Below are 27,513 nucleotides of genomic sequence, written 5' to 3' on the forward strand. Positions count from 1 at the left end.
TAGCTTCAGGGGCTGTAGTCACTTTTAAATGTCTTGGTAATACTCTGAACCGAGTTCCATAGCGTGAAGCATGGGTTTCTGGTCGAGGGAGGACATCTTGCTGAGCATCTCGGCCGACATGGAGTAGCTATTCCCTGACTTTTCCTCGAACCAGCTGTCCAGAGCTCTCTTGGCATCGAAATTGGAGATGGACGGCCCGTTCACCGCTACGGTCAAGAGGTCGCTCAGCTGATCTAATGTTAGCCTGGAGCGGTTGTTTTTGCGTAGCCTCTGAAGAGCGTTGCGCCCTTTCTCGCAACAGGCCGTAGAAGTGGGAAGGACTTTTAGGATCTGGACTATCTTGTTTAAGAGGAGGAATCTTTGTTTGTACTTACAGATATGGCCTATCAAATCTTTAAAACCGTTTTTGGTACAGTAGTCAGCCTTGAGCTCCCGCCATTCCATCAACAGACCGCTCCTGGTGTCGGTCCCCTCCCTACAGTCCGAAAGAAACGAGGGGATACCGCCCAGGTGTTCGTAGATTTGCAGCATTTCCTCCTCTCCATAGCTTATCAGCTCCTCCGTGCTCCTGGGCCACATGGATAAGTCGAATACTTGGCAAGCTTTCACAAATATTCGGCTACGGGAATCAAATCGTTGGGCAAGAGTGAGTTGGGTCTTCTGGCAAATCTTCTCACGTATGGACTGAAACTTTGCTTCGGCCACACGCAAGTTCTTCAAGGAGATCCCGTTGAAGCTTTCCCGGAAGTTCTCTTCAAATTCCTGAAGATATTCCCCAGGAGAATCTGTCAAGCGGCTAATTTCTTGAATGGCTTCTTCAATTTTCTCATCCACCTGGGACACCAAGAGGTACTCGCCCTGGAAGACGTAGGCCAGACGGGACAAGACGGCGATCACATCCAAAAGGAAGTAGATAAGCTTTATCGACTGATAATCCATGAGAAACTGAAGGAGGGCTAATGCAATGGCGGAGGCATCGGCACGTTGTGTTTGACCGCTGACGTCCTTCAGATGGGCCACCACTTCCAGGTAGTCCTTGATCAGAGCATTTAGCACGTTCTGCTCACCTATAATCCATTTCACCGCCCGAATGTCACCCAGGAATTCAGTTTCTTCACAGAGCGTTGCAGCAGTAAGTCGAAGTTCACACATCAGACGGGGGGAGTACCGGTAGAAACTAAGTAGCTGCTTCAGGTTGTTCTCTAACTCTTCTAAACATGGAAGTTCTTTTCCACTAATTGCATCCAAAATTTCTAAGTGGGGCCTATGTACCATGAATGGTAAACACAGTAGCCAAGGCAAGGTTTTCCTGATTGTCATATACATGTTCGCTCTTAGTCCAGCCGTTATGTTGGCTCCATCAACTCCTAAACCTACGGTTGGCCTCTCGTCTTGAAGGCGGATACCAAGAGCTGAGAAGGCCCTGTCGACACCTTGGAGGTAGCTGTCAGTGGTCGGTAAGCCCAGCTCTTGGAGAGAGAGAAACTCTGTTGCAGGTGGACCGTCGTTACTGGTGTATTGGACGTAGACGGCCACCGTGTCGGCAAGAAGGTCTTCACTTTGCCCATCCAATATAATGCTTAGGAAAGGGGATTGTCGAATACGCTCTACTAAGTCTTCTCGAAGTGCCCTGGCGATGTGATGAATCAAAATCTGACAATCGCCTTCGTTCATGTACTGGTCAACTACTCGGAGTTCACACTTTCTCAGTAGTTCTGCTAGAGGTCGGAAGTCATAATAAGGCCTGCCTTCCATAGCCAAGTGGTATGCTGTGTTGAAAAGAAGAGTCATGTTCCTGCACATCTCCTCTGTCTTTTCGGGGTGCATCCTGAGCTTGTAGAGCTGCAAACACTTTTTGTGGAGGTTACTTTGGCTGTGAAGCTTTATCGTATGAATCTTGAACTGCTTAGAGCCAATAATGAAGGCTGAAGTCCTTGAGGACTGCACCGTGTACTGCCTGCAAACGTGACACCACATCTCGTTCAGCGTGGACGAGTACCTCAGGAACCAGAACTTTTTTAACCATTCTTGTTTGAATCGACGGATCCGTCTACCGGAGGCCGCAGACATCTTAGAAGGCTCATCGGCAGATGCCAGTATCTCGTTGGAGACCGATTCGTCGGCGGAGTCTACTTCCTGATCGTCATCTTCCATCATGGTGGGTACGATGGACATGTTTTCTGGAGCTGGGAAACAAAAACAAAGGTACGTTAACTTAAAAAAAAACTCACGTGGACAGCGAAGGGAAAAAAAATGAATAAAAACTAGATGGGTAGTAAAGAGATTAGGAAGCAGGATGGGATGTTTTTATTATGCACCATGTGACCCTGGAGGACTAAAAAGTTTTTGGTAATTAAAAAAAACAACTAAGGTACAACTAAGTCCAGCCAAATGTAAACTATAGGAAAGTGCCAATTCCATACCTGAAGTATCTGAAAACTCTGGCACCTCAGATTTCTGAGGAAGCAACTGAGGAACTTCTGGGACCTTTCCAGACCTTAGCATCTCCACCTCGGCCTGAAGTTCACGGATTTTCTTCTTCAACCTGATACAGTTTGGGCAGAAAGAAGTAGTGGGGGTCTCGTCTGTCTCACCGAGGGCAGTGAACTCATCGGGACTCTCTACTTTGATAGACGAGCGGTCTTCAAGATCATCTTCTGGTAAGTTGGTCTCCCTGTCTAGAACTTGAGCAGAAGCATGAGGAACCTTCCACTCCATCGGGATTCTTGTTTGGTTTTGGGCAGAAAACTTTTGGTTTGTTTTACATCTATCTCCATGTTCTTCGTATTGATACTTGGGAACCTTTTTCCCCAGTATAGGACTACTGGTCACCAAGGGATGGTCTTCCATCTTAGCAGACTCCAGAGAAGCCTCTAAGACGTCTTTGAAGATTAAGTCTATTTTTTTCTTCTTGGTATGAGGGTTTAGCTCCCCCTCCTCACAGCTCCGCTTGTAGAGGCTTTTCCCTTGCTTAAGAGCTGTAAGCGGAAATGGGCCTTTCACATCTTCTTGGTTTTCCAAGAGTCTGTCATTGTTTTCCCTTAACAAACCTCTTTCTCCTAGAAAGGAAAATTAGGTGTGTTACCAGTTTGCCACATGATCCCTTATCACATTTTTCTCACAGGTTGCCGCTGCGGGCGATGGCCGTCAACGCTCATGAGAATACAGTCATGCTACATTGCTTGCACTGTGATAACCCCTTTCGAGTAGATCTAGACTTGAGTCCCTACTTAGGACCCCCCCCACACTACTAACTGAAGCCAAGACAGGAGCAGAGTGGCCCTTGGGTTTAGAGGAACTGTGCAATGGAAACAGGAGGTCAACTTAGCAAAGGGCGGGACTTAATGATCTTAAAGGGATTCTACAATTAAAACCTCTTTTTTTGTGGATAAGACGTTGGAATAGCCTTTAGAAAGGCTATTCGTCTCTTACCTTTAGATGTGATCTCCGCTGCGCCGTTCCTTAGAAATATCGGTTTTTACCGGTATGCAAATGAGTTCTCTCGTAGCGAAGGGCGGGCCCCAGTGCTGAAAATGCGATGGGGGCGTCCCCACTGCATCTCGAGAACACGATCCTGTGATGCCTCTATCTTCGGCTGCATCCTCTGTCGTCTTCCTCCTGCGTCACCTCCGACACCTGCGCAGTTGGCTCTGCCAGTGAGACACCAGCAGAGCCGAGTGTGAATGCCAGCCGGCGGCCATTTTTTGGAGGCCGCTCCTGCATTGAACTGCAAGAGCAAGAGCGGCCTCCCAAAAATGGCCGCCAGCCGGCATGCGCAGTCGGCTCTACTAGTGTCTCACTGGCAGAGACAGGTGCACAGGCGTCGGAGGTAATGCAGGAGGAAGACAACAGAGAAAGGGAGGATCCAGCTGAAGATAGAGGCGTCGCAGGATCGTGTTCTCGAGCAGCAGTGGGGACGCCCCCATTGCATTTTCAGCACTGGGGTCCGCCCCCATTGCTGCCAGAGAACTAATTTGCATACCGTTAAAAAACGGTATTTCTAAGGAATGGCGCGGCGGAGATCACATCTAAAGGTAAGCGACGAATAGCCTTTGTAAAGGCTATTCCGACGTCTTATCCACAAAAAAAAAGAGGTTTTAATGGTAGAATCCCTTTAAGTCCTCCTGCAGACAGCATGGGGGGGGGGGGGGGCTCCTGCTGAAGCCACACACTGGACAATGATGTGAACATGATATGGCCTTTTTATATATTTCTCAGTGTTAATTCTTAAAGCTGCATTTTGTAAGGGAAATGAAGAGCTGGGATATTTTGTGTGTGCCTTTGCTGTGTTTTAGTGTTCCCTTAGGCTACATGCACATGATTGGTTCATACTGTCCACAAAAACTGATCTATATTCCACAAAAATATACATCATATGTCATCGCACATCCGCAAAAGGACTAGTATGATCCCATACACGTATAAAGGCGCGTCTGTGCCACAAACGCGAACAGTACTAGAACCTGATTCGTATTCTGTGGATGGTTCCTACGGCTCAGACGCCGATCTGTCAAATTTATGGACAAGTGTATGGGGGCTACATGCACAGAAACGATTGGGTCTGTATGTTATCTGCAATTACAGATGGGGCCTTAAGTGGATATTTCCTGCTAATAGGTAGGGTAAAGGACCAAGCAATCCGGAGAACAGCGGGGACAAGGTCGCATGAGCTATTGCCATGGGCTGCAAAGCTCCCGTCTACCTACTGGGTGGAAGTAACATGGAACGTAGAGGGCACATTAACAATTATTCTCATGATCAGCGGGGGTTCCGACCTCTCAGGGTACCTCTAGATTACCCTAAACCTATAGTAAAATCTTGTAACAGTAACGTTTATAGTTAAAGAGGCTCTCCCTATTTTTAGAAGGGTTCCTTAGGTAGGGTGAGTTCGTCCAGCAGACTTTGAGCCTGGATCGTCTATCCAAAATCTGCTGCCTTATAAAAAAAATCAACTAGCGTCCCGTCTGGTCCCCTGGCCTTAATGGGCAGAATTCGGCCCGGGGACCAGACGGGACGCTAGTTGATTTTTTGTTCCAGCTAGTGGAAAAAGGATCATCTGCCATTGAAATAAATGGGAGGACGATTTTTGCAAAAAAATTCCAAAGCCGTTCGCACGATGGAATCTGTAGCCAATATTACATATATGTTGCCCTTGAATAAATTCTAAATTGAGTCCGGAATCTGAAGGAGGCAGCAGCGGACGTTCCTTTACTTCGTCTTACCTTCCCGTGAATCCTGTGACAGATTACATCACAGACACGAGACTGACGCCAATTAACCCCATTGTGTCCGGGGCTAATCATAAAGCAAACCCACAGAGGAAAGTCAAAACTTTCTGCCACGGGTTACATAGGGCCAGAACTTGGGAGAGGAATCTGGGCGGAAGACCACCTCAAAACCCTATCCATACTGAGTAGTGTGAACCAACCCCTAAATGTGCGAGTAGCTTCTCCGCACTGGAAATATAGAGATAAATAATAATTATGGAGGAAGGGGGGAGGGGGAAGGGGATTTATGGACTACCCATGGTAAAATCCTATAGTCAGACCCTTCACAGCCTGAAATGGCAGAAAACAGGCAACAATAGAAAACACTCAACTACAATGACAGTGTACACAGGATAGACTTTAGCTATAGTGCCGCCCCCTTAAAGGGATTCTACCATTAAAACTTTTTTTTTTTGTGGATAAGACGTCAGAATAGCCTTTAGAAAGTCTATTCGTCTCTTACCTTTAGACGTGGTCTCCGCCACGCCGTTCCTCAGAAATACCGTTTTTTACCGGTATGCAAATGAGTTCTCCCGCAGCAATGGGGGCGGACTCCAGCGCTCAAACAGCGGTAAGGGCGTCCCCACCGCTGCCAGAGAAGTGTCTCCAAGCGCCGCCTCCTTCTTCGTCCGCCGCGTCATGTTCAATGTCTTCTTCCAGCGCAGGCTTGTAACCTAGCAGAGCAGAGCAGACTGCGCAGGTGCACAGGCCACGGGAAAATGGCCGCTAACAATACTGGACAAGCAGCCATTTTCCCGTGACCTGTGCGCCTGCGCAGTCTGCTCTGCTAGAAGTTACAAGCCTGTGCCGGAAGACATTGAAGATGACGCAGCGGACGAAGAAGGAGGCGGTGCTTGGAGACAGTTCTCTGGCAGCGGGGGGACGCTCTCATCGCTGTTTGAGCGCTGGGGCCCGCCCCCATCGCTGCGGGAGAACTCATTTGCATACCGGTAAAAAATGGTATTTCTAAGGAACGGCGCGGTGGAGACCACATCTAAAGGTAAGAGACGAATAGCCTTTCTAAAGGCTATTCCGACGTCTTATCCACACAAAAAAAGTTTTAATGATAGAATCCCTTTAAGTGATGAAATAGATGCTTGTAAGGTAAAAGTCTTTGATGTACCTTTAAAAATGATCATATACGCATTCAATAATAAGAAAAGTGGGTACACATGGTGCATAACCATCGCAGCGGGTTCTCACGTGGCGGCCTACATGCGCGTGTAGTCCACATGTTGTGGGTTCTTCAAGCAGTGTGTTAACCGTTTCATTGGTGAAATAGTCCTAGAGGCCAGGTAACAGTCTACTAGAAGACCCCACCCACAGCCCCTTGCAGCTGCCGCCATGTGAGTACCCGGCCTAATATATGGAAACACAAAAACATAATTAAAGGGAACCCATCAGGCAAATTATTACCACTGTGATCCATTTAACAGAATAAGTGGCAGACCGCTATCCGTATGCAGTACAGATACAATGTCCCTTTAAATGGGCTTTCCCTTTAAGGACACTATCCGATAAGTGTCTGAACACTTGGATGGGGGGGGGTCTACCTGAGATTATGAGAATGAGGTCCATAAGTGCCCCTTGCAAAATGTGCGATAGTGCCCAAGGACTTCCGGCAAGGGCAGGTATAGTAGGAGGACATTTAAAGGTGATTTTTAACCCCTCATTTTTCACTGTCCGTTTATTGTTACATCAGAAGTTAGAAGGATAACTGAAGTTTAGTCATAATATTCCTTTTCCTTACAGAGATATTGCCATTTTTCTGTTTGGCAGCGGCGGCCATTTTGCAAAAGCGACAACAGGAAGTGATGTCAAATGGCTGGTCAGTTTGGAATCAACTTCTCAGATTGTAAAACCTTATTTTCTTAGAGATTGCCAGCTAATACAAACCAATAGAGCTGCACTTCCTATTGCCAAAAATGGCCGCCATAAATGAAAAAGGCAAATGGCAATATCTCTGCACTAAAAGCGAATACGATTACCAAATTTTTTCCTGCTTGTATAACTTCTGATTTACTAACATACGGCCAATTTTAGGTTTTTGGATGGAAATGACCTTTAAGTACTCATAGTCATCCCCACTAGATTCCCTTTAATATATGCAGTAGAGAAGATTCAGAAGGGAGGGGAAGCTGAAGATAAGACCGTACAGGTGAAGGAAGGTAAATAGGTGACGTCTCTTACCTCTGCTGAGGTTGCGGATGATTGTCTCCTGAGACATGCTGTGCAGCCGTTTCATGTAATCCTCGCTGTACCACACCCGCAGCTTCTCCCCGGGCTGAATGTCCCGGCACGCGCGGAAGTAAATTTTTTCGCTGTGCTGAAACGCCATGAGATTTTGTTCCCGCTCCTCTCGAGATATCACCACGTATCTGAGGGACGGAAGAGTATTTGATTGAGAATTTGTAGATAAATTATAGTGCGGGTTTTTCTGTTCTTCTGGGGCTTTGACGGATCAGAAGAGTAGAAATGAAGGTGCAGATGTGAACGTGTCCCATAGACAGGTGTCGGATCTCCATCTATTAGACTTAGTGGAGTATCCCTTTAAGCCAGTGGCTACCCTTCTATTACCTGAAACGCTCTGTGAATTAGTCAGAGCAAACGTAGAACAATTCTCATTGAAAACGACAGTGATACAATGTAACAGAAACTCACCTCATCCAGTTGGCGCAGCTCTCATCAGTCCCATCAATGGATTTATACCTGTTGTCATTATCCACTATCTACAAAAAAAAAAAAAAGTAAAAAAAAAAAACAGTATAAAGGGAGCGCCCCTAGTGGTGACAGCAAGAAAATGTAGCATTTAAAATGATAGATAGATAGATAGATAGATAGATAGATAGATAGATAGGAGATAGATAGATAGATAGATAGATAGATAGATAGATAGGAGATAGATAGATAGATAGATAGATAGATAGATAGATAGATAGATAGATAGATAGATAGATATAGAGAGATAGATAGATTGATAGATAGCTATAGAGAGATAGATAGGAGATAGATAGATAGATAGATAGATAGATAGATAGATAGATAGATAGATAGGAGATAGATAGATAGATAGATAGATAGATAGATATAGAGAGATAGATAGATAGATAGATAGATAGATAGATAGATAGGAGATAGATAGATAGGAGATAGATAGATAGATAGATAGATAGATAGATAGATAGATAGATAGATAGATAATAGACAGACAGATAATAGATAGATGATAGATAGATAGATAGATAGATAGATAGATAGATAGATAGATAGATAGATAGGAGATAGATAGATAGATAGATAGATAGATAGATAGATAGATAGATAGGAGATAGATAGATAGGAGATAGATAGATAGATAGATAGATAGATAGATAGATAGATAGATAGATAATAGACAGACAGATAATAGATAGATGATAGATAGATAGATAGATAGATAGATAGATAGATAGATAGATAGATAGATAGGAGATAGATAGATAGATAGATAGATATAGAGAGATAGATAGATTGATAGATAGATAGATAGATAGATAGATAGATAGATAGATAGATAGATAGATAGGAGATAGATAGATAGATAGATAGATAGATAGATAGATAGATAGGAGATAGATAGATAGATAGATAGATAGATAGATAATAGACAGACAGATAATAGATAGATGATAGATAGATAGATAGATAGATAGATAGATAGATAGATAGATAGATAGATAGATAGATAGATAGGAGATAGATAGATAGATAATAGACAGACAGATAATAGATAGATGATAGATAGATAGATAGATAGATAGATAGATAGATAGATAGATAGATAGATAGATAGATAGGAGATAGATAGATAGATAATAGACAGACAGATAATAGATAGATGATAGATAGATAGATAGATAGATAGATAGATAGATAGATAGATAGATAGATAGATAGATAGATAGATACTCTCTCTCTCTAATATCCCCACAATCACAGGATTCAAGAAGGCCCTGAAGACTCCCCTATTCAGGAAGGCCTACAACCTCCAATAACACTATCACCGCACCGCCATCTGTACAGTCTCCCCCTCTCCTTCTGTCTCTACCCCCTTCCCCCATAGATTGTAAGCCCTCGCGGCAGGGCCCTCTACCCCACTGTGCCAGTCGGTCATTGTTAGTATTATATCTACCTGTATATTCTGTGTATTATATGTAACCCCCAAATGTAAAGCACCATGGAATTAATATAATAATGTACAGCACCATGGAATTAATATAATAATGTAAAGCACCATGGAATTAATATAATAATGTAAAGCACCATGGAATTAATATAATAATGTACAGCACCATGGGATTAATATAATAATGTACAGCACCATGGAATTAATATAATAATGTACAGCACCATGGGATTAATATAATAATGTAAAGCACCATGGAATTAATATAATAATGTAAAGCACCATGGAATTAATATAATAATGTACAGCACCATGGAATTAATATAATAATGTAAAGCACCATGGAATTAATATAATAATGTACAGCACCATGGAATTAATATAATAATGTAAAGCACCATGGAATTAATATAATAATGTACAGCACCATGGAATTAATGGTGCTATATAAATAAACAATAATAATATTTAGCGTTTCAATTACTTGATCTTTCCAGAATCTCCATTTGGTGTCAGTGAATGAAAGCATCCATACTTACTTCTAGAGGTTACAGACCACTGCTGCTCACTGTATCCTCTCTAGACAATATTCTAAGGTCTAAATACATCTGTAGGACAAATCCAGTCATGACATTTTGTTACAATGTATCAGTGCAGGTAAACTGGATTAGTCTGGAGTCTAGATGATTTAGCTCACAGATGACTGTCCAGACTGGATACAAGTGTAGCAAACCCTCAGCTCAGGTTGCCTTCCTATCTGATCAGAGTCTGCATTCAAAGACTTTAAAACAGTGAGGAACTGAAACCCAAATGATATCGGCTTTAACCCTTTACCACTTATATCAAATTCTTAAAACTTCAGCACAAACCCACCAGCCAGGAGAAGAATCCGGATGACTTGTCCTGGGACGAGATCTTCCCTTCGTACGGCCCATAGATCTGCCCTTTGGGTATGACCTCATTCACACATCGCACCTCACTCTCTCCGGTGTCGTCCTTTACCACCTCAATCCCACTCGGCGCTGTAAGTGCTGCCCGGTCAGGCATGCCAAGGGGAATCGGTGTGTCCGGCACCAGGACGGGGGGTCCATGACAGGGACATTCGTCGACAAAGTATTCCTGGCATAGCTCACAGACTGGAGGGGGAAGAAAGAGACTGGTATGAGATTACATAACCAAGAGTGAATGGTATAGTCCAGTACAGTTTGTTTTTTTTAATTTAAAGGATTGTTCCATTTTCAGCAGATAAAGCTCATTCAATGCATAATAAAATTTTATACACTTTGCATAACTTTTTTCTTCCTGTCTGAAGACAGCGCCGGCCCTGTACTTCCAAACAGTACGATGAGCTTGTGCACTGTTATCCATGACTGCATCGTGTCCTATGAACTGTTCAACTTACACCAAAAATCCACCTGCTGGAGACTCTTAGACATTGCAGCGTCCCTCTTCTCCTTCAGCCTTTTGGGTTCCAAGTCCATGCAGCGCGAGTTGGACCCTGCAGAGCTGAACGTGACACAGAAAATTAAGAATTGGGATCAGAAAATTTTTCACTCAAGAACAGGGCTGAGTTGCAATACCAGAAACGGAGGACGGACAAAGGGGGCGCTGTGTCTGGTAAAACACAAAGGGACCACACAACTCCTCCTAGGGGGTTCTCTGCAGTCAAAGGATGATTCTATTAACATCCCTTTAAGTGAAGAGCCTCATTCATACATAGAAGGAGAAGTACGTTTGTACACAGAGGAAGTTGAAATACAGACATGTGTGAACAGAAACAAGGCTGCGGGGAATTGATGGGCAAGTGTACACATAATGCTAAACAGTGGTAAATGTGGTTGTCAGAGTCTCCCAGATTTGTCAGCTTGTCACAGTGACCCAATTCGACGTTTTGGGTAGTCTTTTTATTATGTGGCCATTAGGTGGCAGTGTTGTACCGCAGACTTGAGGCACATGCTACATGGCGACCTTGGCGCGGCGCTCACTGCGTGACCAAGGGTCTCATTTTCACTATGCTACAGTACACTGCAGCATCATAAAAGTAAATGGGGTCGCACTGCGGGCTGCTGGGACTGCGAAGCTGCAGTTTCATTAAACCTAGGACGGTTGAATTTTTTGCGACTGTGTCAAGTCTATCAAACATCATGGTCAGGGCATCCTGCGCTTTGGGTTGTGACCCCATTCACTTTTATTGTGCTTCAATGTAGCCTAGTAAAAGTGCAATCTTGGCAGGGCAGTGGGTATAGCGGGCAAAATTGTCTGGGATCTCAGCTGTATACTGCAATGGTTCCAGAGGTGACAGCCGCCCCAGCGCAGATATAGGGGAGGATGCAGGTAAGAATCAGTGCAGATTTATTTTCTAGCCCTCCCCTGTTGCGTGCATTAAAGGGAACCTGCCAGGGCAATTTGGGCCACGAAAACACCCGGAGGTTTACAGTCCTTAAGACTAGGAACTATAAGGAAATTGTCTTGACTGGATCCCTTTAAAATATCTGATCCTGGACAACCCCTTTAAGGGGGATTTCCGCGCTGATGTAAATACAGCTAAATGACTGTACTGAAAAGTTCTGCAATTTTCCAAGGTACTTTGTGTTTCCATTTCTCTCCTCTTGTTTAAAGCCAAATGCCTATAATCTGTACACATAATACTTCTCACGGCTGAGGGTTTGCTACAGTCGTATTCAGTCAGGACAGTCATCTGTACGTGGATAGTGCAGGACAGGGTGATGGTGCTGCAAAGGAAAGCCTAGACTGGATTCAATTGTAACAAACTACCAGCTGTGAGGAACCTGTAGTAATGGAGATGTAATGCTAGATTTTTTTGCATTAGAATCCATAAAAATATTGTCTCATTTCAAGTGTTGGGGGGGGGAGGGGATGGACCCCGGAAAAACAGCTAGTGGAAAAAATAAGCCTCCAAAGCTCCCACTGTAGCGAGTAAATTTTGCATGGTGCGCCCCGCCACAAAACCTACCGTGTGAACCTAACCTAAGGTCATGTCACCGGACCAGGGAACAAAAATGTCTGCCGTTGAATTAAACGCAACACAAGGTCCCACTTATTAAAGGGGTTGTCCAGGGAGTTAAGATTAGCTTATGTGATCTGATGGACTCTCTGATGATAGACCCAGGGTTTTGGTCTGGTTCCGATCCCCTGGTCATGTGATTGGAACCAGCACTGCCCCCTTTCCCTCCTGATCACTCCACCCCCTCCATCCTGTCAGATTTAATATCATTTACTCCAGTTTTATGTTGTAAATGACTCCTGAAATCTACATCATGAGTGGAACAGGCGCAAGCCCCAGCGTCCGATATATGACAAGGTCCACATGTCCCACACAGTACAAAGTCCCCACTGTCCCCAGGCCCACAGAGTACAGGGATTGGAGAGAGAGTGTTGAGTACAATTCTAAGTATCCTCCGCTCCTAGGACTCCTTGCTCCTTATCCGGTCCTGACGCCTATGTCAGAGCAATACTGGTGCGCAGAAGACGTGGGGAGTCCTAAGAGTAGTGAGTACCGAGCATCATATTCACCGCGCCAGGCTCAGTAGTGATGAGACTAATCATTGGTGGGACCTGGCATGTGAGAGGTGAGTACGACGCTCAATATTCACTTCTCTTAGGACTCCCCGCGCCTCCTGTGCGCCAGTATTGCTCTGACATAGGCGTCAGGACCGGATAAGGAGCGAGGAGTCCTAGGAGCGGAGGGTACACCAGGCCACCCCTCTCCTGAATCCTGCCCTATGTGAATGTTCAAGGACTCACCATTGCTTGTTGTACTTCCTCTCTTCAACCGGTGACCCCAATTCTGTCTTCACTCTGACAAGGTCCCCAAGGTTAGGGCTATACGCCACCCGGCACTCCTTGCCACTTTCGCTCATGATGCCCTATAACAGAAGAGACAGACATGTTATAGTCACCCATGTTCATACCTCGTAATGTGACGGGCGAGAGTCTCACCATGACAGAGGCCCATGTTAGTTTTTAAGCACACAGGTTGCAATGTGGCAGGGGGGATGGTTACCGCTAACGTCTGGTATGTGACATGTTACGGCGTGACCCGTGTCTTATTCTGACAACACTCAGGAATGCAGCTTCCAACTTCTCGAACCTGCACAACAATCCTCAACTTGTCTACCTGCGGTTCTATGCCCCCCTCGCCCTCCCTTCCCTGGCACCAGGTGACCCCACAGCCCTGTTCACTACCGCGTAGGAAATTGCAGGATATGTAATCTGCAACTAATGTGCACGAAGATCAGTAGAGACAAGTGGAGAGCAAATGAAATAATACGGCGTAAACTGCGTCAATTGTTATTAAGATGGCGCACGCTACATGATACATTTGGCACACAACGCACACGTCTCACCTGTGCCGCATGTTCTACGTGTATGCCAGTAAGTGATCGTCTGAGGGGGAATGCACACGTTACGCATTAGCTGCGGATTTTCCGTGCAAATTTGCACGCCCGCGAACATACAGTATCATCTATCAAAACTGTCTAAGGGCATGTTCACACGGAGGAATTTGGAAAGGGATCACAATGTACATTTATTTTTCTTTTCCTATCAGTATGTCTTTGTAGAATGGGAGGAAATCCAGGCAAACACGGGGAGAGCATACAAACTCCTTGCAGATGTTGTTCCTGGCGGGATTTGAACCCAGGACTCTAGCGCTGCAAGGCTACCGTGTTGCCCCCCGGAAAGGACTTTGAAGTGACCTTTCACCTCAAAATCCTCCCCAAAAACCAGCCTTGTGTCATCCATGGCCAAGCTTTAGGTTTGTGGCGCGGTTTTGCACGTGAGGTTATACAATGGGAGACATTAGGGTCACTTTTTTAGGCCGAATTGTCTGCGTCTCCTGAGGCGACGGCGGCTCCTATGAACTGATGTACGATACTATACGGTTACGTTCATAAGGCAAGCGCTGCTTTTGAGGCGGATTCAGCTCTCCACCACGGAAAACCGGAAGAGCAAAAAGTGGTGCAAGTATGTGTGAACATACCCCAACTGCTACGGCCCTACCATCCTGTACTAACACGATGCTGTACGTTTGAAGGAGCAGAAAATATGGCCGCCACGCCGCCACTTATAAAGCCCCTTGGGTATATTAATGCCAAATCTGACGTGAAAATTGCAATGAAATAAGCACAGAAAATGCCTAAAATCAATGGAAGTCAGTGATGGACGCCAATATATCTTGTCACAGCGCCATGGCAAATATACAGGTTGTATTTTTTGTGCCGTGTTATTGCTGTGTGAACATTCCCTAACTGTAAGACCCAAGAACCAATCAGGGAACAGCTTTTATCTCCTAAACTGCTCTGGAAATATGAAAGCTGCGTTGTGATTGGTTGTTATGGACAACAACAGGCTTACTATTACACTGAGGCCTATACAAACGTCTCGTATACATCTCTATTATATCATACATCACCACATACAAGAATATAGTATTTATTATGGCGTATAACGCTATCGCTATAGTCACTGAAAGTCAGGAGAAACATGGACGGATTTACGAAAACAGCCTAAACCCAAAATGGTCTTTGCTGCCCATAGCAACCAATCACAGCGCAGCTTTCATTTCATATTCTACTCTTAAAAATTGAAAGCTGTGTTTTGATTGGTTGCTACAAAGACAAAGACGGTTTGCGGTTTAGGAACCGTTCACACAGAGGAATTTAGGCTAAGGCCCCCCGGCCGTAATCGCTGCAGAAAGAACCGCGGCGTGAGCGCTTTTAAGAGAGAGTTCACAGTTTTCCTTTGCGGACTTTCTCTTAACATTATATCTACGGGAAAGCCGCCGGCGTTTCCGTAGATATAATTGACATGCTGTGATTTGCAAATCGCAGCGTGTCCGCACTGCGTTTTTTTCCGCAAAGTGGGGATGGGATTCGCATGAATCCCATCCCCTTTGCTTGCACTGTAAAACGCCGCTATTTTTCCCACAGCGTTTCCGCCACGGGCAAATCGCGGTGTTTACGTCCCATGGGGACCCGGCCTAAGGGCTAGTTCACACGTGAACTGCCCGCGCGGGTTTTGACACAGAGAGAGACGCGGCGAGCCGCGTCTCTCTCTTGTCAAAACCCGCCCGCCGCGACCATCGCTGTCGCGGCTTAACCCTCTGCTGTCGGCTCAAATGAATGAGCCGACATAGGAGGGAGCTGCCGGGGGCGGAAGCCGCGCGACTGAGACAGCGCGGCTTCCGCCTGAAGAAAGGACATGTCCTTTCTTTTCTCCGCTAGCAGCAGCTCGCCGCTAGCGGAGAACAGAAGCCCGGCGGTCTCCATAGACCACCATTATAAGGGGAGGTTTTGGACGCGAAATCCGCTGTCAAAAACCTCCCCTTATACTCACGTGTGAACTAGCCCTAAGGTAGGAATTTGAAGTTTCTTCTGCTTTGGATTTGGCTACAAATTTCGGCTCCGTGTAAGCCACAGTGGAAAGCCGAAGTAGAACTTGAGCCCTTTCCCCCATTGGTTTGTGGACTGAATCAGTCGCGGAATCCGTGGCAAGAAAAAGAGACAAGTCCGTCTCGGCCTCCTATTGAAATCAATGGAGAATCCACCTCAAAATCAGCTCCAGTTTCCTCCATGTAAATGTCTCTTTGGGGCCTGTTTATATTTCAGAAAATAAAGGGGAATTTGAGGGGGTCATCCATCCGCCTCGGATTCCTCTTCTATTTCGGCCCGCCTCCCCACAAATGAATCCATGGGGAACCTCAAGCTTCGCACTCTGCATCCGAATCAGCTGCGAAATCCGCAACGAGATCGAGCAGGTCACTTATTTTTTCAACGCCCTGCGTCGATGTCTGCCTGCCATTAAAAACAATGGGAGGAGGAATTTGCAGCAGATTTTAAGTCGGAATCCCGAAGCGCCAGATTCTGCCGTGTGAACGGGCTCTTAGACCATTTTCATAAATCTGTCCTCTTAAAGGGGAAGTCATGACAGCTCGTTTCCATAGCATATTTACAACAGATATTTCGCTATTATTCAGTATAAGAAAATGGCCGCAACACGGTATGAAACACGGAAGGCAAGGCCAACGACCCTACCTATAATGGGCCCTTTTCTATACCTCTGTGTGTTTTTCATGTGCACTTCTTAAAGGGCAGGTTAAAGGGGCAATAATCCTAGATTATATACATAACATATATACCATGTGCACAAGACAGATTTTGATCTGTAGTTCCCCTTCCTCCGCATGGCTCACCAGCTCTCCACATGGGTTTTCCTGTTGCAGAACGCTAAAACCTGTTTCCCCTCTCACTTTTGCAGGGCTTACCACAAGATACGCTTAGAGGTGACAGTTTCGACCTTCCTACTCATTGACTTCCCTTTTGTCACATCACTAAATGCAACCCTAGGGGTGAAAAGAAGCCGTTTCGAGCCTTCAACCCCCCCAAAAAAATCTCATATTAATGGGAGGTTGAACAATTTCTTCTCGTGTGAACCAGGAGCGCCCCTTTAAGGCATTACAATGGGTTTTTACTGCAGAATTTACGGTGACCACTTGAAAACAGGAATCTGAAGGATTAAGATGGTGGTCACCCAGGCAGGAAGTTACCCCACCCCACATAAGATGTGATCCTGCAAATATAGATTACACTAAAGCTACATGTACAAGACCGTGCACGACAAATGGCTGCTGGGATCCCTGGTTATTCCGCCATGTGTCTCCGTTCATGTCCTTACATTATGTCACACGCACCCTTGATCTCTGTAGCATCCTTATGAATGCACAAATCTCTGATCACATCAGTACACTCCTCTCCTGAAGTACTCTGTGCTGCTGGGGTCCCTGGTTCTTCTCAAGGTGTAGCTCAGAACCTATGCAGTCGTCTAGTCTCCATTCCCCTCCTCGCATCATATTACAGGCATCCCTGACCACAGTGCACAGGTCAGTGATCAGCACACTCCTTGTCTGAAATACTCTGTGCTGCTGATCAGTCTCAATATATCCCACTGGTTCTACCTTCTCCAAACCATGCAATGCACTTAAATACATCAAAAAATTTTGTGACATTTTAATGATACTGAACTTTTGTTACCCTTTTTTGGAACATGACCGACATATAAAGTCCCCATGATGTCACATGTATTATGACTGAGACCCCCGAGGATATGAGCCCACCAAATACCCCTTTTAGGACCCCCCTATAATGTCCATACTCTAATAGATCACTGTGATTATTCATTGCAGAATCCTTCTAACTCCCAAAAAGTTACAGTCACCAGTCAAACATGGCCAGAACCTGGGGCACTCCTCAGTCCAGCTAAGACTCCTCCTCACTACCTCAAAACGCACAAGTCCCCAAGAAGATGACGATCACCGTCATCAGCCATTACCGGGGCCCTAACATCCCCAGCACTGCGGGGATCAGGAAGCAGGAACCAGGTTGGCAGCTCTTACACAAGAGAAACCACTTCCCTTGCATGAAGCACGAACAGTATATACAGTATACAGCACACTGACTGTCCTCCAGGGTTATATACCTGTATATATATATACACACACACACACAGTACATACACCGTATACAGCACACTGACTGTCCTCCAGGGTTATATACCTGTATATCCTACTAATATTATAAATGTGAAAGTTTGTGTGTTTGGATGTTTGGATGTTTGTGAGTTTGGATGTTTGTTCCTCAATCACGCTAAAACGCCTGGACGGATTTGCGTGCAATTTTCCACAAACATAGTTTTCCCTCAGGATTGAGTCACAGGCTACTTTTGGTGCCACTAAACAACATGGCTTCCTAGCAAGAGACTCACAAAAGCAGGACTCCTAGCCCCAGCTATAGACTCACACACACTGCCTGGCATTTCCTGCCTCAACCTGCCTGCACACTCCTTACTGTCACCTCAGGAGTAGCCCTCACTCTACTCACTCACATTTACATATAGTTTTCCACTATATAACACATCACATTGTAATTACATGTATCTCCTATCACTGCTATATACAGTGCCTGATACATATATACTCCTGTACACAGGCTGTATATACTATATAATTACATGCATCTCCTATCACTGCTATATACAGTACCTGATACATATATACTCCTGTACACAGGCTGTATATATTATATACAGTCCTATGAAAAAGTTTGGGCACCCCTATTAATCTTAATCATTTTTTGTTCTAAATATTTTGGTGTTTGCAACAGCCATTTCAGTTTGATATATCTAATAACTGATGGACACAGTAATATTTCAGGATTGAAATGAGGTTTATTGTACTAACAGAAAATGTGCAATATGCATTAAACCAAAATTTGACCGGTGCAAAAGTATGGGCACCCTTATCATTTTATTGATTTGAATTCCCCTAACTACTTTTTACTGACTTACTGAAGCACAAAATTGGTTTTGTAACCTCAGTGAGCTTTGAACTTCATAGCCAGATCTATCCAATCATGAGAAAAGGTATTTAAGGTGGCCAATTGCAAGTTGTTCTACTATTTGAATCTCCTCTGAAGAGTGGCATCATGGGCTACTCAAAACAACTCTCAAATGATCTGAAAACAAAGATTGTTCAACATAGTTGTTCAGCGGAAGGATACAAAACATTGTCTCAGAGATTTAACCTGTCAGTTTCCACTGTGAGGAACATAGTAAGGAAATGGAAGACCACAGGGACAGTTCTTGTTAAGCCCAGAAGTGGCAGGCCAAGAAAAATATCAGAAAGGCAGAGAAGAGGAATGGTGAGAACAGTCAAGGACAATCCACAGACCACCTCCAAAGAGCTGCAGCATCATCTTGCTGCAGATGGTGTCACTGTGCATCGGTCAACTATACAGCGCACTTTGCACAAATAGAAGCTGTATGGGAGAGTAATGAGAAAGAAGCCGTTTCTGCACGTACGCCACAAATAGAGTTGCCTGAGGTATGAAAAAGCACATTTGGACAAGGCAGCTTCATTTTGGAAACAAATATTGAGTTGTTTGGTTATAAAAAAAGGCGTTATGCATGGCGTCCAAAAAGAAACAGCATTCCAAGAAAAACACATGCTACCCACTGTAAAATTTGGTGGAGGTTCCATCATGCTTTGGGGCTGTGTGGCCAATGCCGGCATCGGAAATCTTGTTAAAGTTGAGGGTCGCATGGATTCCACTCAGTATCAGCAGATTCTTGAGAATAATGTTCAAGAATCAGTGACGAAGTTGAAGTTACGCCGGAGATGGATATTTCAGCAAGATAATGATCCAAAACACCGCTCCAAATCCTCAGGCATTCATGCAGAGGAACAATTACAATGTTCTGGAATGGCCATCCCAGTCCCCAGACCTGAATATCATTGAACATCTGTGGGATGATTGGAAGCGGGCTGTCCATGCTCGGCGACCATCTAACTTAACTGAACTTGAATTGTTTGTCCAAAATACCTTTATCCAGGATCCAGGAACTGATTAAAAGCTACAGGAAGCGATTAGAGGCTGTTATCTTTGCAAAAGGAGGATCTACTAAATATTAATGTCACTTTTCTGTTGAGGTGCCCATACTTTTGCACCGGTCAAATTTTGGTTTAATGCATATTGCGCATTTTCTGTTAGTACAATAAACCTCATTTCAATCCTGAAATATTACTGTGTCCATCAGTTATTAGATATATCAAACTGAAATGGCTGCTGCAAACATCAAAATATTTAGAACTAAAAATGATTAAGATTAATAGGGGTGCCCAAACTTTTTCATAGGACTGTAATTACATGTATCTCCTATCACTGCTATATACAGTGCCTGATACATATATACTCCTGTACACAGGCTGTATATACTATATATTACATGTATTACCTATCACTGCTATATACAGTACCTGATACATATATACTCCTGTACACAGGCTGTATATACTATATAATTACATGTATCTCCTATCACTGCTATATACAGTACCTGATACATATATACTCCTGTACATAGGCTGTATATACTATATAATTACATGTATTACCTATCACTGCTATATACAGTGCCTGATACATATATACTCCTGTACACAGGCTGTATATACTATATAATTACATGTATTACCTATCACTGCTATATACAGTGCCTGATACATATATACTCCTGTACACAGGCTGTATAACACATCACATTGTCTGTATCACAACATACACAATATAACTTTTTAAAGCACTTTTACAGTTTCACACGTCTGTGTCCGCCCAATACGCAACTCACCGCAGACGAAGTCGCGGGTAAAAGCTAGTATATATATATATATATATATATATATATACACACATACACAGTATACAGCACACTGACTGTCCTCCAGGGTCTAAATGTAAATGTAGTAGTAATACACAGGGTATAGTATACATAGATATACACATCAATGTACACTAACAGTATACAGGGTGTGTTGTATAGATATATTTACATGTATCTACCCTAGCAGTATACAGGATATGTTGTATAGCTATAGATATATACAAATGTATGTATGTATTTATTTACTATGCTTACTTATATAGCGCCATCATATTCCGCAGCGCATTACAGACAGTCAGTCATTGTCCCATATAGGGCTCACAATCTACATTCCCTATGCGTATGTCTTTGGAGCGTGGGAGGAAACTGGAGTACCCAGAGGAAACCCACACAAGCATGGGTATGTACACTAGAGGTATACAGGATGTGTTGTATAGATGTAGACATATACACATGTATGTACAGTAGCAGTGTACAGGATGGGTTGTATACGTACAGTAGTAATATAGACACCCTGACCTCACGTATATATTATGCTGACTTTACAGCTGGAATAATATCTGTATATTACTTATTTAATTTGCTTACTTATATATAACACTATCATATACCGCATCACTTTTGTAAGTATAGTAGTATATACAGTAATGTAGTAAAGAATAAAGTCTGAATAAAGTAGTGGCGATATACAGGGTGTTCTTTACGTATATACAGTACTAGTATACAGGGTGTATGTATATATGCATGTATGTCCACTACTAGAAGTAGTATGCACGGTGTATACAGTAGTAGTATACATGGTGTTATATACAGTAGTAGTATACATGGTGTTATATACAGTAGTAGTATACATGGTATTATATACAGTAGTAACAGTAGTATACAGGGTGTTATATACAGTAGTAACAGTAGTAGACATGGTGTTATATACAGTAGTAGTATACAGGGTATTATATACAGTAGTAGTATACAGGGTGTTATATACAGTAGTAGTATACACAGTGTTATATACAGTAGTAGTATATATGGTGTTATATACAGTAGTAGTATACAGGGTGTTATATACAGTAGTAGTATACATGGTGTTATATACAGTAGTATACAGGGTGTTATATACAGTAGTAGTAGTATAGAGGGTGTTATATACAGTAGTAGTATACAGTGTTATATACAGTAGTAGTATACAGGGTGTTATATACAGTAGTAGTATATATGGTGTTATATACAGTAGTAGTATACATGGTGTTATATACAGTAGTATAGAGGGTGTTATATACAGTAGTAGTATACAGTGTTATATACAGTAGTAGTAGTATACAGGGTGTTATATACAGTAGTAGTAGTATACAGGGTGTTATATACAGTAGTATAGAGGGTGTTATATACAGTAGTAGTATACAGTGTTATATACAGTAGTAGTATATATGGTGTTATATACAGTAGTAGTATAGAGGGTGTTATATACAGTAGTAGTATAGAGGGTGTTATATACAGTAGTAGTATACATGGTGTTATATACAGTAGTAGTATAGAGGGTGTTATATACAGTAGTAGTATAGAGGGTGTTATATATAGTAGTAGTATACACGGTGTTATATACAGTAGTAGTATAGAGGGTGTTATATACAGTAGTAGTATACATGGTGTTATATACAGTAGTAGTATACAGGGTGTTATATACAGTAGTAGTATAGAGGGTGTTATATACAGTAGTATACATGGTGTTATATACAGTAGTAGTATACAGGGTGTTATATACAGTAGTATACAGGGTGTTATATACAGTAGTAGTATACACAGTGTTATATACAGTAGTAGTATACAGGGTGTTATATACAGTAGTAGTATACACAGTGTTATATACAGTAGTAGTATATATGGTGTTATATACAGTAGTAGTATACAGGGTGTTATATACAGTAGTAGTATACATGGTGTTATATACAGTAGTATACAGGGTGTTATATACAGTAGTAGTAGTATAGAGGGTGTTATATACAGTAGTAGTATACAGTGTTATATACAGTAGTAGTATACAGGGTGTTATATACAGTAGTAGTATATATGGTGTTATATACAGTAGTAGTATACATGGTGTTATATACAGTAGTATAGAGGGTGTTATATACAGTAGTAGTATACAGTGTTATATACAGTAGTAGTAGTATAGAGGGTGTTATATACAGTAGTAGTATACAGTGTTATATACAGTAGTAGTATACAGGGTGTTATATACAGTAGTAGTATACAGGGTGTTATATACAGTAGTAGTATACATGGTGTTATATACAGTAGTATAGAGGGTGTTATATACAGTAGTAGTATACAGTGTTATATACAGTAGTAGTATAGAGGGTGTTATATACAGTAGTAGTATAGAGGGTGTTATATACAGTAGTAGTATAGAGGGTGTTATATACAGTAGTATAGAGGGTGTTATATACAGTAGTAGTATACATGGTGTTATATACAGTAGTAGTATACATGGTGTTATATACAGTAACAGTATACACGGTGTTATATACAGTAGTAGTATACATGGTGTTATATACAGTAGTAGTATACATGGTGTTATATACAGTAGTAGTATACACAGTGTTATATACAGTAGTAGTATACAGGGTGTTATATACAGTAGTAGTATACAGGGTGTTATATACAGTAGTAGTATACAGGGTGTTATATACAGTAGTATACACAGTGTTATATACAGTAGTAGTATACATGGTGTTATATACAGTAGTAGTATACAGGGTGTTATATACAGTAGTAGTATACATGGTGTTATATACAGTAGTAGTATACAGGGTGTTATATACAGTAGTATACATGGTGTTATATACAGTAGTAGTATACAGGGTGTTATATACAGTAGTATACATGGTGCTATATACAGTAGTAGTATACATGGTGTTATATACAGTAGTAGTATACACGGTGTTATATACAGTAGTAGTATATATGGTGTTATATACAGTAGTAGTATACAGGGTGTTATATACAGTAGTAGTATACAGGGTGTTATATACAGTAGTATACATGGTGCTATATACAGTAGTAGTATACAGGGTGTTATATACAGTAGTAGTATACACGGTGTTATATACAGTAGTAGTATACATGGTGTTATATACAGTAGTAGTATAGAGGGTGTTATATACAGTAGTAGTATAGAGGGTGTTATATACAGTAGTAGTATACAGGGTGTTATATACAGTAGTAGTATACAGGGTGTTATATACAGTAGTAGTATACACAGTGTTATATACAGTAGTAGTATAGAGGGTGTTATATACAGTAGTAGTATACATGGTGTTATATACAGTAGTAGTATACAGGGTGTTATACACAGTAGTAGTATAGAGGGTGTTATATACAGTAGTAGTATACAGGGTGTTACATACAGTAGTATACATGGTGTTATATACAGTAGTAGTATACAGGGTGTTATATACAGTAGTATACAGGGTGTTATATACAGTAGTAGTATACACAGTGTTATATACAGTAGTAGTATACAGGGTGTTATATACAGTAGTAGTATACACAGTGTTATATACAGTAGTAGTATATATGGTGTTATATACAGTAGTAGTATACAGGGTGTTATATACAGTAGTAGTATACATGGTGTTATATACAGTAGTATACAGGGTGTTATATACAGTAGTAGTAGTATAGAGGGTGTTATATACAGTAGTAGTATACAGTGTTATATACAGTAGTAGTATACATGGTGTTATATACAGTAGTATAGAGGGTGTTATATACAGTAGTAGTATACAGTGTTATATACAGTAGTAGTAGTATAGAGGGTGTTATATACAGTAGTAGTATACAGTGTTATATACAGTAGTAGTATACAGGGTGTTATATACAGTAGTAGTATACAGGGTGTTATATACAGTAGTAGTATACATGGTGTTATATACAGTAGTATAGAGGGTGTTATATACAGTAGTAGTATACAGTGTTATATACAGTAGTAGTATATATGGTGTTATATACAGTAGTAGTATACAGTGTTATATACAGTAATAGTATATATGGTGTTATATACAGTAGTAGTAGTATACAGGGTGTTATATACAGTAGTAGTATACAGGGTGTTATATACAGTAGTAGTATACACAGTTATATACAGTAGTAGTATACACAGTGTTATATACAGTAGTAGTATACACGGTGTTATATACAGTAGTAGTATACACGGTGTTATATACAGTAGTAGTATACAGGGTGTTATATACAGTAGTAGTATACAGGGTGTTATATACAGTAGTAGTATACAGGGTGTTATATACAGTAGTAGTATACAGGGTGTTATATACAGTAGTAGTATACAGGGTGTTATATACAGTAGTAGTATACAGGGTGTTATATACAGTAGTAGTATACAGGGTGTTATATACAGTAGTAGTATACAGGGTGTTATATACAGTAGTAGTATACAGGGTGTTATATACAGTAGTAGTATACAGGGTGTTATATACAGTAGTAGTATACAGGGTGTTATATACAGTAGTAGTATACAGGGTGTTATATACAGTAGTATACAGGGTGTTATATACAGTAGTAGTATACACAGTGTTATATACAGTAGTAGTATACACAGTGTTATATACAGTAGTAGTATACAGGGTGTTATATACAGTAGTAGTATACAGGGTGATATATACAGTAGTAGTATACAGGGTGTTATATACAGTAGTAGTATACAGGGTGTTATATACAGTAGTAGTATATATGGTGTTATATACAGTAGTAGTATACACAGTGTTATATACAGTAGTAGTATACAGGGTGTTATATACAGTAGTAGTATACACAGTGTTATATACAGTAGTAGTATACACAGTGTTATATACAGTAGTAGTATATATGGTGTTATATACAGTAGTAGTATATATGGTGTTATATACAGTAGTAGTATACACAGTGTTATATACAGTAGTAGTATACAGGGTGTTATATACAGTAGTAGTATACACAGTGTTATAGTAGTAGTATATATGGTGTTATATACAGTAGTAGTATATATGGTGTTATATACAGTAGTAGTATACAGGGTGTTATATACAGTAGTAGTATACAGGGTGTTATATACAGTAGTAGTATACAGGGTGTTATATACAGTAGTAGTATACAGGGTGTTATATACAGTAGTAGTATACAGGGTGTTATATACAGTAGTAGTATACAGGGTGTTATATACAGTAGTATACAGGGTGTTATATACAGTAGTAGTATACACAGTGTTATATACAGTAGTAGTATACACAGTGTTATATACAGTAGTAGTATACAGGGTGTTATATACAGTAGTAGTATACAGGGTGTTATATACAGTAGTAGTATACAGGGTGTTATATACAGTAGTAGTATACAGGGTGTTATATACAGTAGTAGTATATATGGTGTTATATACAGTAGTAGTATACACAGTGTTATATACAGTAGTAGTATACAGGGTGATATATACAGTAGTAGTATACACAGTGTTATATACAGTAGTAGTATACACAGTGTTATATACAGTAGTAGTATATATGGTGTTATATACAGTAGTAGTATACAGGGTGTTATATACAGTAGTAGTATACAGGGTGTTATATACAGTAGTAGTATACACAGTGTTATAGTAGTAGTATATATGGTGTTATATACAGTAGTAGTATATATGGTGTTATATACAGTAGTAGTATACAGGGTGTTATATACAGTAGTAGTATACAGGGTGTTATATACAGTAGTAGTATACACAGTGTTATAGTAGTAGTATATATGGTGTTATATACAGTAGTAGTATATATGGTGTTATATACAGTAGTAGTATACAGGGTGTTATATACAGTAGTAGTATACAGGGTGTTATATACAGTAATAGTATATATGGTGTTATATACAGTAGTAGTAGTATACAGGGTGTTATATACAGTAGTAGTAGTATACAGGGTGTTATATACAGTAGTAGTATACAGGGTGTTATATACAGTAGTAGTATACACAGTGTTATAGTAGTAGTATATATGGTGTTATATACAGTAGTAGTATATATGGTGTTATATACAGTAGTAGTATACAGGGTGTTATATACAGTAGTAGTATACAGGGTGTTATATACAGTAATAGTATATATGGTGTTATATACAGTAGTAGTAGTATACAGGGTGTTATATACAGTAGTAGTAGTATACAGGGTGTTATATACAGTAGTATAGAGGGTGTGTGAGCAGCTCCTCGGGCGGGCGGATGTTGCAGATACAGCAGGAATATGACACCCTGACCTCACAGGGCCTCTTCTCTTCTCTCAGCTACACCCTGAGCCCACCTGGTCTATAGCCCCGCCCCTTCCTACTACAGCCCCTCCCTTCCCTGTCCACATAACGATTAGCAGGTCCCCGCCCCCTCATTGTCATTGGCGGCCGCACCTGTCACTTCCAGACAAGAGGCGGGGCTCTATAATGTATCGAGTGTAAGGAGAGTGTCGGGGGCGCGCAGTAGTGAGAGGCGATGCGCGCTCCCGCTTATACCTGGACCCAGAGACCCCCGACCCCCAGGAGCCCCCCAATACCTCATGTCAGGGCCCGGCCTGCACTCTGAGGCTCCAGCTGCCTGACACCAACGCTGTCCGCCAGGCAGTCGCCCGTCCGGCCACTCGCCACATTGGCTAGTACGGAAAACTCACCTCTCCGGGCGTCTCCGGACTAGGGGGTCCCTAACCCCGGGGGGGAGGGTGGTGTCCCCTCCAGGTGGGGTGTGCGGGCTCTGCTCTCAGCGGTGCCGGCTCCTCCTCTCCCCTCCGCCGCCACTGCCGCTGCTGCTGCTGCCAGCTGTGACCACCAT

General features: G+C 42.0%; 1 protein-coding gene across 2 annotated transcripts; it reads right to left on the bottom strand.

Annotated features, from left to right (window-relative positions):
- On the bottom strand, positions 1–27,513 carry PRDM11 (PR/SET domain 11). 2 transcript variants are annotated; one of them, XM_075281119.1, is made up of 8 exons: positions 27,356–27,513; positions 13,198–13,319; positions 10,835–10,938; positions 10,306–10,568; positions 7,929–7,996; positions 7,458–7,645; positions 2,424–3,059; positions 1–2,186 (listed from the first exon to the last, which is right to left on the bottom strand). In XM_075281119.1, the coding sequence occupies exons 2-8, from the start codon at positions 13,311–13,313 to the stop codon at positions 25–27; spliced, it is 3,537 nt and encodes a 1,178-aa protein (XP_075137220.1). In that variant the 5' UTR covers positions 13,314–13,319; positions 27,356–27,513; the 3' UTR covers positions 1–24. The 2 variants fall into 2 exon arrangements, with proteins under 2 accessions (XP_075137220.1, XP_075137221.1); XM_075281120.1 differs by lacking the exon at positions 2,424–3,059.

Source organism: Leptodactylus fuscus, chromosome 7 (assembly GCF_031893055.1).
Source record: "Leptodactylus fuscus isolate aLepFus1 chromosome 7, aLepFus1.hap2, whole genome shotgun sequence".
Taxonomy (NCBI): Eukaryota; Metazoa; Chordata; class Amphibia; order Anura; family Leptodactylidae; genus Leptodactylus; species Leptodactylus fuscus.